This window comes from Hakea prostrata, chromosome 8 (assembly GCF_041222555.1).
Source record: "Hakea prostrata isolate BN-2017 chromosome 8, UWA_Hpros_2, whole genome shotgun sequence".
NCBI classification, from domain to species: Eukaryota; Viridiplantae; Streptophyta; class Magnoliopsida; order Proteales; family Proteaceae; genus Hakea; species Hakea prostrata.
The window spans coordinates 8,429,228-8,445,312 of record NC_142607.1 but is presented as its reverse complement, the minus strand read 5'-3'; the positions used below and the strand labels follow the sequence as shown (position 1 = coordinate 8,445,312).

Genomic DNA, 16,085 nt, shown 5'->3' with positions numbered 1-16,085 from the left:
CAATATTATTCCACATCTTAAAGAAAGAAAATGGAAAAGGAGAGGAAAACAAAAAAAATATTTATGTAATATCAGAAATCATGAGAATGTTAAAATGAATAAAGAAGAGTGGCTGTAAAAGGTGGAAGAAGGCAAAGATGAATCGATCACAAATGCGAGTTGCCAAAAGTTTCGGTTTGCCTCAACTCCATTACCACTGCTGTAGCCTCACATGACAATCCATCATGAGACTCAATGAGTCATTACAACTGAAATAAATTTGTCAGGTGAAATAGGAATTTCAGCAAGTACCTACCTTTGTCCCTTCTAGAAGTTTTTCGTTCTCTTTTCTAAATTTGAGTTGCAAATAGATGGATATGAATCAAATTTCAAATGTAATGATTCATAAAATTAATTATTTTGTTACCTTAATTTTTGGAATGAAATCTCTAGATTCACCTTGAAAAAATATCTATGAATCATGATTCTAATGTTTAACACTTTTATAATAAACGGCAAATTTATGAATTTCACCTAATACCCATATCTACAGATTTACGATTTTAGTATAAAAATATAACTCCCTAAATTTCATGAATCCATGATTCACATAACAAAACAGGTATAGATCTCCCATTTCTGAATCAAAGATTTCAAAATTTTGGATTCACATAACCAAACAGAGACGAGTAAAACTAGAATTTCTTTTGCTGCACTTGATGGTTTGCTTCTTGTAGTCCTAAAACAAAATGTAAGCATCTCCCACGAAGCATTGGAAAATTCATGAGAAAGCTAAGGGGATAAAAAAATATATAATAACAATAATAATTAACTAATTAATCGGGAGATGCTAACATTCAAGAAATGTAATAGATCAATCGCTTTCTTGCATTAAAGAAAATGGAGAAGTGTCTTAGTAGCTTAAAAGAGGCAATACATTACAGTGGAGGTACAAACCTTGTTGATGGGAGGCCAAACAGCTATGGATCTGCTCTATGTTACAGGACACCAATACAAACAAGGGTCGTCGCCATGATGCTAGAGTGCCAATTCCCTCTTACATGGGATTCTTTATTGCTATCTTCCTCCTGCTTCGATCGTCTGGGTGATACCGTTGTTCATGCCACCATTGATTTGAGAAGCTCATCTCCCCTCCATAATGGCATTACAAGGACTCTTTCCTATAAATACTATACAAACATATACTAGACCAGTATACAGCAAAAGATGAAACGTATATACTAGAACAGCAATGCATGACTGGTATGAGGACCAACACTAATGACCCTAGCTATACATACAATTAGAGATTACAATACATCCTGTCTGCAAATTGGGCATGAACCATGTCCAAGAAGCCACTTGTCTACACATGACAAGTGAAACGTGTGGTGGCACTGTGGCAAGCTCCTAACAGATTCCCCTACTTCAATATCCTGCCAATAAGCCAGTAAAGTAGCAAAAAATGTAACAAAGCAGAAATTCAAATATATCCTTAAGATGTAATTCAATTCTGTTGTCTATTTTGAAATATATGTACCTGCAAACATATTGTACAGCTGCAGGTGTCACCATACTTGGCCTTCTCTTCATCTGTGATTATATGCCATGGCAGTTTCTCTATTGATTCCCCTGACAACCCTATGGAGGGCACTTCGCCATATATATCATATATCTCATCATAACTGATGTTAGCAACTCTCACCTGCTCAGATTAACGATCCATTCAGATGTCACGACTAACCATCTAGTTGCTAATACACAAGCATCAAACAACTGCAACCACCATTACACCCCCTATTCTTTTTCTTTTTTTCTGCTTCTCACAAAAATCTCAAGAACAGAAACAAAAAGAATGATAAAAGTACAGTAAAACAAAACAGACCCACAACAAGAATGAAGCCTTTTATGCATGCCATAATGGATTGTTCAGGGACACAAAATGAGGACAATAATTCTGTAACAAGCACAGCAATTTACACCAGGAGATGCTCTGCATTACAATGTTCCTGTTTCTACATTTAACAAGTCGATAAAATAGAGCAAAGCCCCTCTTAAAATTCTGCAAGACAGTTTGTCAAAGACTTTGAAGGTCATGGATTCCTAATGCAGAGCTGTGTTAATGAGAACTAGAACATATTCTGGGCTAAAAGTCTGCTAAGCTACACACGAGTACACTTTTTATTTTGGGTCAAAGAGGGAGGGGGGGGGGCTAGCGGGGAGTTGTCAGGCACTGGCATCTATACATCAATTGTAGCCTACCATCTGGCCTACCTCATACATAGCTCACTCCACACTCATTCATGTGGAAATATTAACCAAATCATCATTATTTTTCAGCCTAACTTGCTTCACGAGTCAATAGAATGTTTTGAGAGTAACTATGACTTCATCAGGTATGAAGAATAGGGGCCAATGGACACAGAAGGGGAAGACCCAACACATGTTGAGCCATTTGGTTTAAGTACTAAGATAGGCCAGTAAATTTGACAATGCAAGTGAAATATTCAGTTCAGTTTCTGAGATAGGCCACTAAATGTGACAGGTGCCCTATCAAAGGAAATCTCCATATATACAATGGTCGGTATGATCAAATTATTGGTCCATGTGCCAAAAGCATGAGACGCTATCAGAAACCTTTGAAATCAGTTTTTTTAACCTTTTCAAAATGCTATACACATTACCTAATATAGCTTCTTCATGTAGATAAAACATAGAAGTGGTAGTTTTTTACAACTAAAAACCCTGGAAATGGTTAACACTATTTGCTCTGGCAACAGAGCAAAACACAAAACTATGTTTGTTTTTATCCATCTCATTAATGAAATTCATAAACTTATACAAGGCTATAACCTATTACAAACTTGTACAAAAGATTCAAAAACAGACCTGAACGCAAAATAGGAATCCCCTGATTCAATCCTTGACTAACAATCTAAAATAAAACCGACTCAAAACTAAATCTCTTACTAAACTAATGAAGTAAATCCCTATTTCTTACTTTCTACCCATATTTTATGCAAAGTGGACCATTACAAAAGAACACCCAATGGGATCAAAGTCCCAACACCTACAGAATGTTTTATTTCCAATTAAATAAGCCTTATAGGTGACTTATCTGCATCAAGTGAGATTTGAGATTCAAATCATTTTTTCTACTTCTCTTCTTCCTCATTAAATTAGGTCAGCTACAAATCTTTCCTTTTTTAGTTTTTTCCCGTGTGAATTCTAGCTTTACAAGTCCAAGTCAAACTTTTCCGAAACCCTGTTTTTTTTGTTCTGATTCCTAAATCCAAGTTTAGAACACTGTTCTGGTTCTGTACTTCTGTTAATGAATAGATCTTGTTAGTCGTTCTCACAGTTCTAACCCATTAACTTTCTGACATTGATTTCCAATAGCCCCACATCTAATCTGTTATTCACATTAGATAACTGATTATTCCTAGAATCTGATTTATGATTAAAGGCCTTAATTTTCTGTTATCGAGTTCAGTTTTCAATTTTTTTTCAGTTCCTTGAAAGATCAACAAAATAATATTTTATTTTTGGGCACTATGTGAAAAGTTAGCACGTGTGTTATTTTCACACGTCTTCACGCAGTAGAACACAATTTTTTCTCTATGAAAAAGAAGTCCAACAGCAATCATACAAATCAACTAGGTCATACATTCACACATATTTATCCTTTTAACTTGATGTATGTTGCGCAGGAATATAAGCATAACCCCAACTGAAGTGAGAAACAAAACCTGCCAACGGTAGGCTGTGTACATTGCGGGAGCAAATTGTTCCTGTACAAATCTCCCATGGAGAAGTTCCTCAACAAAATCTGCCTGTAGGGTAAATGAATCAAATGTGAGAATTAAGCCAATGATAAAAAATTAGGTTTTCATGAGCATTTACAAAAGCATGAAGCAGATGTATTCAATGGTTTTAAAACTGTAGTAAGTCACACACAGTCATGAGAGTAGGATAAGGCCAGGAAGAGAACATATTTACTGACCATAGATGATGAGCTCCGAGAGACAGACTGCTCAGAACACCAGTAAGCACGGGAAGCTTCCAAAACCTCCACTGAGAGGATGGCCCCAGCAACAGCTCCTAGTCCAGCTCCACGTAGGACACCACCATCTGATGCTCGACCTGCTAATGCACCGGTGACAGCTCCTGTGAAAGCTCCAGCTGTATGAAAAGTTGAGGACGATTAAGATTACTAAATTGTCGTAATGAAAAGAAGAAAAAAAAAGTGATTTTAATTATTAGAAATTTTTGTTAATCTTCCAAAAGTAACAAGATAATATATCAATTCTGACTGTCAGCTGGAGACGACATGGTCAAGATCATATTTCAGTCGATTTCAATCAAATAAATATCCCATGTATGTCCATGCATTTGTACTGCTACTCTTGACATTACTGTATGCTCTCCCAACTTTTAAGTGTAACAAGACAGTTATGATTAACAAAAAGTAGGATGGCTGACGCAGGCAGAATATAGGGCTACAATGGTGGACTGTAATGGAGGAAGACTTAGAGGGATAGGGAGGGGAAGAAAGGGGAAGTAGAATAGGGGGAAGGGATCTCTCAATAACCCACAAAACTCTTTATTCTGTTCAACCTGAAAACTATCCTAATAAAATCTATTTAAAGGAATAAAATGCAAACACTAGTTAACATCAAAATCCCAAAAAAATAAAAAATAAAATAAAATAAATCCTAACCAAAGTCCCACTCTTACATAGGAAAAAAATTTTTAAATAAATAAGAAGAAAGAAAGCAAACAAGAGACTAAAATTAGAACTGAAATAAATTACTTTTTATGTCTAACTCTTGTTAGACTGAACCTCACTGGACTGGTTCTTTTGGCGTTAGAACAGAACAGATTGAACTGATCTGAAACTGCATCAACCCTCTCAGTGTTGAGAAAAACTCGTCCCCCAAGTTTCATAAAATGAAAGAATCAGCAACATGAGATCGACATCCACAAATATTGGCATTGATTCTTTTCTGTTCAAGTTCAGAGTTCAATTGCCATATGGAAAGCTTGCTATTATATTTATTGATCAAGGGCAAGGCAACAATTCTGTCTTCATGGTCTCTGATAGAAATGCCATTAAAGAAGAATTAGTCACTCTGAAGATTTTGAATTCACTGAATCATTTGAAGGACTTGAAGAACAAAAAAGCATCATTAATCGTGATGGAGACTTGTGTACCCTATGTCACGGCCTTAGTTCTTGACTAAGTCAACCGCGCCGGCACTTAGTGTCACGACCCCAGTTTTCACAGGCTTGGTGGGGCCCACATTATGGACATTCAACTAGGGCACGTGACAGTTCCTCTCTTTAACAACATGTTTATAACTACTAAGACAAAATGCTAAACTAAATATTCTCAAGGGCAAAGTAGATAACCTGTTTGATAGTTTGACTCATAAACATATGTACACAGTCTAAAGCCCTATTATGTTTACGTTTGACCTTTCAACAGTGTCTAGTAAAGTACATACGATCTCAAAGAAATATATACATTCACAGTTCAGTTAAACCAACATCAGTTGTAACAAAAAGAAAAAAGTTTCCATCTTCAACTTTAAAGGTACTGTCAGGTGGCAGCACCCTTGCCCTTATCACGTATCTGAGGACCTGTCAGCATTTTCAATAGTGAACTTTGCGGCCCAGTAAGCAATATAGACAACCATGTAAGTAAGTCAGGCAATTCATCATGCATCAATTATCACATCAAAGTCATATAACATTATGCATTTCAATTTTCCTTTCATTTATTTTCATTTCTATTATCTGACATTATAGTCTTGAGCCTAGGCAAATCCAGAGGATATACATTTCTCTTCACCACCGAAGTGGCTTCTATCCCTTCACCACCGAAGTGGCTTCTAGGCACAAGGCCTTGTATACCTCGTGGGTTGCCATCAGCACAGACTCAATCTTTTCACTTTTCAATCTTGCTTCATGCCCTCCCATTTGGGTACATTAAGCACCAAGACTTACAGAAGCCATTACACTTCATTTCTTTTTCTTTTACTCTTTTCATATTCAATTCAGCATTGCGTTACCATGATCTATCTATCTCAATGTATCTTTTTCATTTCAATCATCATTCAGTCTCATCTGAACACAATTCATGCAATTCAATCATTTAAATATGAGAGCATGATAATTCTACATTTAACAAGCATGAGCATCATTTCAAATTCATGATTAACAATTCAAGAATACTATCAGCATTCTAATTCAAGCAGTTCAATCAAGTCATTAAGCTATCATCCAATCCCATGCGTTTTTGTTTAATACTCAAAGACATATATCATGCACTTTCCATAATTTGCATCAACGAATAAATAAAATAGATTTCATGTCATCATGTGAATGTTACATGTCTACTAAAGCCTAAAGGGAATCACCCACTTAACATACATAGGCTAGTCAATATCACTTACCTGTCCCTGTTCCATACGTGTGTTTTGACCCTGGTTCCGTTAAAATCCGCTCTCCCTCCTGTACCTCGAATAATTACTAGCTATTTCGAATATGTGGGAACCAACGGGAGATTTTCCCCCTTTTTCTCTCTCCTCTTTTCTTTCTCTCTTCTCTTTCTCTCTCCTATCTCCTCTCTTGCCTTTCTCTTCTCTCTTTCCACTTCTTCCTCTCTCTCCTCTATTGCCCACTCCTTCTCTCTCCTCTAAGGCCTTTAATGGCTTCTCTTTTAATTCCTCTTCTTCTGTTTCTATCTTCTTCTGTCTCCACTCCTCTCTCCACTCGTTCTCTCTCTTCTCTTCTTAATCTTCTCTTTTAATGGCTTCTTCTTCTGTTTCTCTTCTCTTTCTCACGTTCTCTTTCTCTTTCTTTTTCTATGCTCTCTCTCTTCCTTAACTATGCTGCAGCATATGCACTTATATTTCTGAAATCTGAAATTCTTTCTCTTACCTTTTAACTCCTCAACTCCACTACACGCATGCTCTGCTTTCTCTCTCTCTCTTTTCATCTCCTTCTCTCACTTCCCTTATGTCCCACGCACATAGGTAATAAGAAAAGTATGTTTTTCATCTTAAATCTCACTTTGAACACCTCCTCCTTCTCATTTCCTAAAAATCTACCACGTCAGGTGAGAGAGACTGGGAGGTGTCATTCCCTCCTTCTCTCTCTCCTTTTTATCCCTTACGGTTGATTTAGCATATGCAATATGTACGATATATAATTTAATATATATATATATATAACATACATATTGTATAAAATATATTATGTATATGCATATATATATTTAGTGGGCTTCTATGGGTTCATGGGCCCGCTCTATTATCTTACGCAAGGCCCGCTCTGAGGTGCTAATATTAGTACCTCTGAGTTCAGAAAATCATGTTGATCATTTCCTCGTTTCAATTCAATCTAGTTCTACTGTTGTGGGACCCACAAGTGATGTTTGACCTCGACCAAATGTCAATTGGCATCTAGCCTTATTTAAGTTGTTCTTTAACTACACTCGAATCATTTGATTAAACCATCAAACCAACCATCAGGATCCTTTAATAATCTTAAAGACGACACCAGTCACACACAATAATAAAATAACAATATAAAAAGATGCGGGGCATCACGCTTAACGCATACTTGCACTAAGTCAACCTAAAACCCAACTAGAGAGAGTAGAAGAAAGCTTGGAACTTCAAAGAGAACCTTGAGAGAACTTGTATTGCTTACTTACTTGGTGCCTTGTACAAATAAATCCCTCTCCTATTTATAGGTGAGGTAAGATACAATGAATGGTTAGATTATGTACAAGTGTCTACAATCTAACGGTTAGAAGTATTCTAGTAGCTTTAGACATTTCTAGTGGCATAGTTGGTGGGATTCTTCTAGAATCTCCCTCCTTTCTAGAATGTGGGTTAAGTGTAGGGCATAGTTGGTGGGATTCTTCTAGAATCTCCCTCCTTTCTAGAATGTGGGCTAAGTGTACCCCATTAGTATCCTTTCTTGATTAGGCTAGGTCATATGTAGCCCATCCACATAGCACCATTGGGCTTATGATAAGTTGGGTCGTGTCATTCTCCCCCACTATTTCGTCAACGTCCTCGTCGTGTTTTCACCATGGAACCTCCTTATATGTTCTTGGAACTGCCACAATGCATTTTCCGCTTCCCAACTTGCTTCGCTCTTGGGCAATCCCTTCCATTTCACCAAATACTCTAGACTTGGAGGCACCCCGCGTTTGCGTATTACTCGGTCCGCCATTATATACTCTGCCTCCTTGTCATAGGATGTTGTTATGCTTGTAGGTGCCCTTGTAGAAGTCCCACAACTAGGATCCTCCGCATCTCCTTGGTAAGACTTCAACATACTTGCATGGAAGACATGATGGATCTTGAGCTTTGGTGGGAGGTCTAGTTGGTAGGAAACCTTACCCACCTTCTTCACGATTTTGAACGGGCCTTCGTACCGATGGACCAATCCTTTGTGCACCTTTTGCAAGGACTTGAATTGTTGGGGTAGTAACTTCACCATGACCATGTCCCCTGTTTCGAAGTTTGCGGGTCATCTATCTTTGTCGGCCCACTTCTTCATCTTCTTTGTCTAAGTATGACTTAGCCACATCCAACCTTTCTCGCCACTCCTTGGCGAACTTGTAAGCTGAGGGGCTCTTTCCCGTATAACCCATCACTATAGTGTGTGGCGTTAACGGTTGTTGCCCCGTGGCAATCTCAAATGGGCTTTGGTTGGTGTCATCGCTTCTTTGGAGATTGTATGAAAACTGAGCCACATCAAGCAACTTGGCCCAATCTTGCTGGTTGGCACTCACCAAGTGCCTCAAGTATAGCTCAAGTAAATTGTTGACACGTTCAGTATGTCCATCCGTTTAGGAATGGAAGCTTGTTGAGTACTGCAATGATGTGCCCATCAACTTGAACAATTCCACCCAAAACCTCCCCGTGAAGCAAGGGTCACGATCGCTGATGATTGATTATGGCACCCCCAATACTTGACCACTTTCTTTAGGAATAGCCTAGCTGCTTCTTCCGCTGTGCAATCCCTTGGCGTTGCCACAAACATGCCACATTTGGATAGCCGATCTACCACCACCATGATTGACCCACATCCTTCGGACTTAGGAAGAGCACTGATGAAGTCCATAGAGACACTCTCCCAAGCACGACTTGGTGTAGGCAATGGTTCCAACAAACCCCGTGGTGGATGTTGTTACAACTTGTCTTCTTGGCACACAAGACAAGTCCTTACATAAGCCTCAACATCATCCCTCATCTGAGTGCGTCTTTGCCCTAGATGACCAGCCCACTTGGTGTCGTGGCATTCACGGATAAGGTTCTTCCTTAGGTTGTTCCACTTAGGAACAAAGATCCTCTTCTTCTTGGCATAGAGAACACCATCCTCTTCCCAAAACCGCCTTGTTTTGCCTTCCTTGGCTAGGGTGAGCAAGCCCTTAGCCATTGGGTCATGCTCATACCCTCCCTTGATAAGGCTCAACAATTCTCCTTCCGGTTGGCTAAGAGATGCCAACTCCGCCTTTCGACTTAGCGCGTCGGCCACCTCGTTTGCTTTCTCGGGTTTATACTCAAAGGTGAAGTCAAATTCCGCTAGGAAATCTTGCCACCTAGCTTGCTTATGCTCAACTTCTTTTGGGTTTGGAAGTAACTCGTAGCCACATTATCCGTCTTTACCACGAACCTCGATCCCAACATGTAGTGTTGCCATGTCCTTAGGCAATGCACCACAATGGTCATCTCCTTCTCGTGCACCGTATAGCGCCACTCCATCTCGTTGAGCTTGCGACTCTCATATGCAATAGGGTGTCTTTCTTGCATTAACACCCTTCCAATTGCAAAGTCAGACGCATCTATATGTACCTCGAACAGTTTGCCATAGTCCGGCAAGGCAAGCATCGGTTCTTCCATCATCGCCTTCTTTAAACCATCAAAGTCGTCTTGACAAGCATCGGACCACTCCCACGCCTTGTTCTTCTTTAGTAGATCTGTGAGTGGAGTTGCCCTCTTGGAGTATCCCGTAATGAACCTCCGCTAGTAGTTTATAAGGCCTAGAAAAGACCTCAACTCGCCAACCTTAGTAGGTGCCTCCCATTCCCAAATTGCTTTCACCTTGCTCCCGTCCATTCTCAACGTTCCGTCCCCTACCTTATGACCTAGGAACATGCACAACATCTAAGGTTGGTTCTTCAAACCCTAAAGGAGAACCAACTATATAGGAGATTCTAGAATAATCCCACCAACTATGCCCTACACTTAACCCACACTCTAGAAAGGAGGGAGATTCTAGAAGAATCCCACCAACTATGCCCTACACTTAACCCACACTCTAGAAAGGAGGGAGATTCTAGAAGAATCCCACCAACTATGCCACTAGAAATGTCTAGAGCTACTAGAATACTCCTAACCGTTAGATTGTAGACACTTGTACATAATCTAACCGTTCATTGTATCTTACCTCACCTATAAATAGGAGAGGGATTCATTTGTACAAGGCATCAAGTAAGTAAGCAATACAAGTTCTCTCAAGGTACTCTTTGAAGCTCCAAGGTTTATTCTACTCTCACTAATTGGGTTTTAGGCTGACTTAGTGCAAGTAAGTGTTAAGTGCCGGCACAGTTGACTTAATCAAGAACTAAGGCCGTGACACCTAGCTCCTTTCCACATGCCCAAACATTCATTCCTCATGGGTTAGTTTATGATGTTTTTTACAAGCCAAAAGAGGCAACACCCATGGTGCAGCAACAACCAAAACCAATAACCCAAATGGAAAACCAGAAGATCATGGATTAAGTAACCATGGAATCTAGTGTCGTGAATGCTATTCCATATCATGAATTCTTTCTTCCTCATGATTTTGCAGCCATGGGTGAACTTTCAAAGCCTCATATGATGGGTTTTCTTCAATTTTTATGCATTGAACCTAAACCCCCCATTCCCAAGCTTTTATTTGTCACATTCTTCAGAACTTGTGGACAAGTTTCAACACGGGAATTGATGAAGGTATACTGCCTTGGAGCAACCCAAACCCCAATGGGTATCTGGATGAGAATAAATTGGTTTAGTTTGAGTCTTGAGTCCAATAGGATGTTTACGAATTTATTTTGTTTAGATAATAATGTACTATTTACCCTTTCTTTCTTTCTTCTCATGTGCTCTTCACCTACCTACAACTCTGTTACTCCTGGCCTCCTCCTCCTCCCAAGAGGCCTTGCACCATAGGGCCGCCTAGAAACGGCTATATAGAGCCCATGTTGGAGAACTATGGAAGCATAGTGGTCTTTTATGTGTCTAACCAAGTTTTATCCAGTGTATGGTTACTAGATTTGGCCAACTGGCATAGGTTAAGAGGCTTGATTCAGCGTTCCATCAATTCTAGAGATTTCGACATATCAATGAAATATCAAACATGGGTGCATGCACCATTGTCCTTGTCTACCTAATGAAGATAGAGGTAAGAAACAACTTGACCAGAAATGCGTAACTAGGAGGCCTCAACCGTCATCTCTTGAAAGAGAACCTAGGCAGTATCATTCATGCCTCTTATCTTTGAGGTAAACCATATAAGTCAGTGATACAGCAATGGATAAATCTAAGTGCCACCCATGATTAAAAAACCACCACTACTTTACTACAATAATTTTACTACAATGTAGTTATTGTAACTCCCAATAACTAGATAACTGCCAGCAGAGACATACATAACTTCTGCAACGCAGATCCAGCACCCAATTTAACCATTTCCCTTTAAAATCAAGCTAGGGTTGAAAGATACGGGCGATGGACCCTTTTTTCAGTATACATGTGGTCCAAAAGTCCAGTGTCTAGGTTAGGTACAAAAGTAGGTGAGTAAGTAGTTTTTTTTTTTTTTTTTTTTTTTTTTTTTTTTTGCCACCAAAACCACAGGGGAAGAGAGAATATACTCAGAGAGGAGAAAAACAAAAAGGGGTGGGGGTGGGAGACTACAAACGACTAGCTGGCAATGAAGTAGAACCACGACCCTGGGTAACAATAATGAATCAATTAGTTTAATTGAACCAATAAATTCTGCCCAGCAGGCAGAATAATCTTTTCTTATATTTCTATTTCAGGTTTAGATGTCCTGGAATAAGCCAATTAGTTTATATTCTCCGTTAGGACTCACTTTGGAGTTCAAATCATATTAGAATTGCCGCTTATCATATAATAAGCTCCTCCACTTGATGGGAAAGGCACCTATGCAGATTATCAATAGAGTTATTCTCATTCCAGTAATGTTGTTGCGTCAACAGTGTTTTGTTCGATTTGGTAGGTCCACTAAGAAACACTGGTTTATATCAACTTTGGTTAAAGAAGGTCCAGGAGTTGAGCATTCCATTAAAGTTCTTGGTGAACTCATGCCAAATCCTTGCTACGGCCGTTCCATTCAATCCAAGCATCTACAAGGCCCCCCAGACACCCTCTCCTATCACCCTTTCTCCTATCTTTCTTGAATTTTCTTCAATTTAGGATTTCCCATTACACCCAAAAAAGAATCCTAATATTTTCCAATTTAGCCATCCAAAACCCTTCCAAACTTGGACGATCACATCCTTATATAATTACCTACACTCCCTCCAAGTTTCATCTCATTCTAACACTTATAGACCCTATTTCCCCATCCCCAGGAATTTGTCCCATAACTCCAATGGGCCAAGTAATCCTTGATACCCTTTGAAACCTAACCATCTCGTTACTAAGCCATTTCATATTAAGCATATCCATCTTCACCAACAAAAGCATCCCATCACCACTCATATCATAGACTCCTATAGCCCCATAAACAAGATTTCAGAACCCCTTTCTTCGTCTCATTTGAGTTGGTTCTCTTTAAAGATCTTGGAAGAATTGGCCCTCGTTCAATTGAGGCTACATCATTTTGTTTGCCATCCTTAAGCCACCAGTGTACATAAGGCTTGCGTGGCTCATACACAAGCTGTACCTGTAGTTGTACCTGTAGTTGTATAAGCATATCAACCCCTAGTAACATCACCTGTCTTCTTATTCATACGAAACAATAATCTCACACATTAATCCCTTGGAACCTGGACCTAAGGCCACAAGCAATTATCATTTGATGTTTCTGCTGGGTTTCAGTCTGTTCCTCACCCCCTGTTGTTGATACCCCAACAAAAAGACTCATTGTTGTTACCTAGGGTCTTGGCTCTTCTCTCTAGCCCCCCTCTTGAGGACACGTTGACCCCCGCCCCTTTTTCTTGTTGTACATTGTCTTCCCTTTGCAGCTCTTTAATATTAGTTTTTATTCATTAAAAAAAATTTTAAATGAGGATAAGATTGAAACCAATAGCAAAATCACTACTTAGAAACTTGCTAAGATTCATTGATTTATTGCGGTTGAAAAAATGAAATAGCAGGCAAGGTTTAAAGTATCCCACGATACCATACGATACTAGCCGATACGTATTCATATATGACCCAACCGATACGATACATCTCGATACGTCTCTCCATTGAATTACACTAAAATACATTAGCCAGAGCGATACAATACTCGATACAGGACGATACGTCTCTTAAAATCACCTAACCGATACGATACTTGATCCCAATACTTTAAACCTTGATAGCAGGTACACATTGAAAAGAAGACAGTTATCTAAAATCAAATTAAATAATATTGAAAGGAAAAAGTTCTCATTCATTGCAAAAAAATGAAGATAAAAAGATAAATAAATCTTAAGCAGACACCGATGTTTGCAGTTTAACAAGATGCCTGGCATTTGATTTTAAGATGAGCACGTGGAAATTTCAGGAGAAAATGACAATAGCAAAACAAGATAAACACTACAAAGCTTGAAACAACCCCTTCCATCTCCTGCTGCCACACTAGTACTTACAAAACAATATTGAATAAAATTGAAAAACAATACAACAAATTCAATACCAGACTAGAAACAGCATACAATCCAATATCTAATAATAGGAATACCAAACTGCATAAATTGCTCAACCAATCTAAAATTCAAAACATATATTGCAACTCAATTTAAGATTATAAGAAAATGAAACCCAGAAACAACTTACCTAGGGCAAAAAGTCCCGTAAGAGCTCCAGAGAGAGCCGAAACGAAAAATTTTGGAATATAATAAGACATCCCATTCACCCTCTCTTCGAATCCCCCTTCATCACCACTGGACATCGCTGGAACATCAGAATAAGGGGATGCCACTCCGCTCGAAGCCGGGCCAGAGCTGCCACAAAATCTACAAACCCCGGTGCCGTTACGTAATCCGTCACAGCTGCAGTAACGGACCACCTCCATTAATGTCGAAATCAAAACCTAATATCTTCGACGGATGCTATGAACCCTAACAATTCCTTCACGTCAACGGCGAATATCCTTCTAGCAATAACCCGTGTAACCTACACTTCTGTCCGATGTGTTCAGCAAAAATTACAAATTGACAATCGACAATCGACAATCCAATCATGCAACAGAAAAGTTGGGTCTTTTACGAAGGAACGTACGAGGAAATCACATAGAGAAAGGTGAGGTTCACGCTGTGACTCGTACACGCGGCCCTGCTTAGAGCTAACTGCTAAGATCTTTTCTCACACGCCAACCCAACCATGGTAACTTCCTCTTCTTCTTCTATTTTTTTTTTTTTTTCGATGTCATTGTCATTGTGATGGCGACTGGTGCCCACAAACCCCTTGGAGATAAGGTGTGCCATAAAGGGAAGTTCGAATTCACGACCCCTTTGACTTACTTCCTTGTATTGGAGGATTGACTCCTATTAAGGGGAGAAGGAGAACAATGTGCTTTTCTTGTGCTTTTGAACCACAATAAGAGTAGGACCCAACCCCATTGAAAATTTTCTTTTTACTTTTTTCAATATTTACCAGTGGGTCTTAGCACTATTTTTTTTTTTTTAATGAAACTAATCTTTATTCATCAGCTAGAGACAAACACGTGGCATCTTTCATATATAGATTGACTAACCATGGAGTAAAAAGCAGCCATCTTGTCAACAATTGGCATGAGAAGGCCATCTGAGCCAATGTACCAACAAAAGTGTTGAGGACTTGGGTAAAAACTGAAAAGTACAGGAATCAAAAAAACCTACAAAGCTAATAATATCCTGCACAATAGGTAAAACCTCCAACAGTGGCTGTACTTCACGGTGGAGAATGCGAAATAAGTCCTTTGAGTCAAACTCAACGATGACTTTGGGGACATTTTCTTCCCCATTGCAAATAACAAACCTTTACGAAATGCAAGTGCTTCAGCTTGTAATAGGGAGGTTGTAAGGATTGGATCTGGAATGGAGAATAGTATCTCTCCTTCTGAGTCACGAGCTACTAAACCAATTCCCCCTTTCCCTGTTGTTGCTACATAGGCAGCATCTGAGTTAATCTTAACATAGCCTTCAGATGGTTTTTGACATTGTCTCATTTGGGTTGCTAGATTAGGTCCTTGTTCTTGATTTCGATATCTTATTGGGCTTTCATTGGCCAACCAAAACTCTTGAAAAGCAACTTGCACTACATGGCAGATTTTTTCCAGTGGCCATCATTCATCACCCGAAACTACTGCATTTATGGCACGCCAGATATACCAGCTCAAAAAAGAGCAAAAACTAATCACATAATGGCAATTTTGTTTATCAACATGCAGCAATCTAACCCATTATTCAAATCATTCTGCCATGGACTGAGGAGCGACAGAATTAAAGTTGACACCCACAGTAGAACTCAGCCATACAGCTTGTGCATGAGAACAATGAATTAGGATATGCTCAATAGATTCATCCCCCTTGCAACATAATAGACAAATAGTATCCAAATTCATGCTACATCTCTTGAGATTCACTATTGTTGGGAGGCATGAAGAACAACATTTTCAAAGGAAAGTTTTGATTTTGGGCAGTGACTTCATAGTCCAGATCAATTTCCAAATTTCCTTCAGTATCATTTCTCTAGTTGAAATATGGGAACTTGAAGGCTGATTTATTCTTACCAAATTTTCTTATTTGTTAACACATGGTAGGCTATTTTGACTGAGAACTATCCATTCTTGCTTCCACCCCAAAGTAAGAGATTGGGTCGGTC

General features: G+C 39.1%; 1 protein-coding gene across 1 annotated transcript; it reads right to left on the bottom strand.

Annotated features, from left to right (window-relative positions):
• Positions 1–145: 145 nt before the first annotated feature.
• On the bottom strand, positions 146–14,748 carry LOC149006657 (NEP1-interacting protein-like 2). The gene is made up of 5 exons (XM_089165029.1): positions 14,058–14,748; positions 3,983–4,161; positions 3,729–3,812; positions 1,520–1,684; positions 146–1,415 (listed from the first exon to the last, which is right to left on the bottom strand). The coding sequence occupies exons 1-5, from the start codon at positions 14,293–14,295 to the stop codon at positions 1,290–1,292; spliced, it is 792 nt and encodes a 263-aa protein (XP_089021155.1). The 5' UTR covers positions 14,296–14,748; the 3' UTR covers positions 146–1,289.
• Positions 14,749–16,085: the final 1,337 nt, after the last annotated feature.

Bases quoted from the DNA above. Each gene is read 5' to 3' on its own strand.
- LOC149006657 (XM_089165029.1), bottom strand. From the start codon at position 14,295: ATGGAGGTGGTCCGTTACTGCAGCTGTGACGGATTACGTAACGGCACC. The intron at 4,162-14,057 runs GTAAGTTGTTTC...CTTTTCATACAG, and splicing joins TACGGGACTTTTTGCCCTAG to CTGGAGCTTTCACAGGAGCT. The intron at 1,416-1,519 runs GTACATATATTT...GCTTATTGGCAG, and splicing joins GCTGTACAATATGTTTGCAG to GATATTGAAGTAGGGGAATC.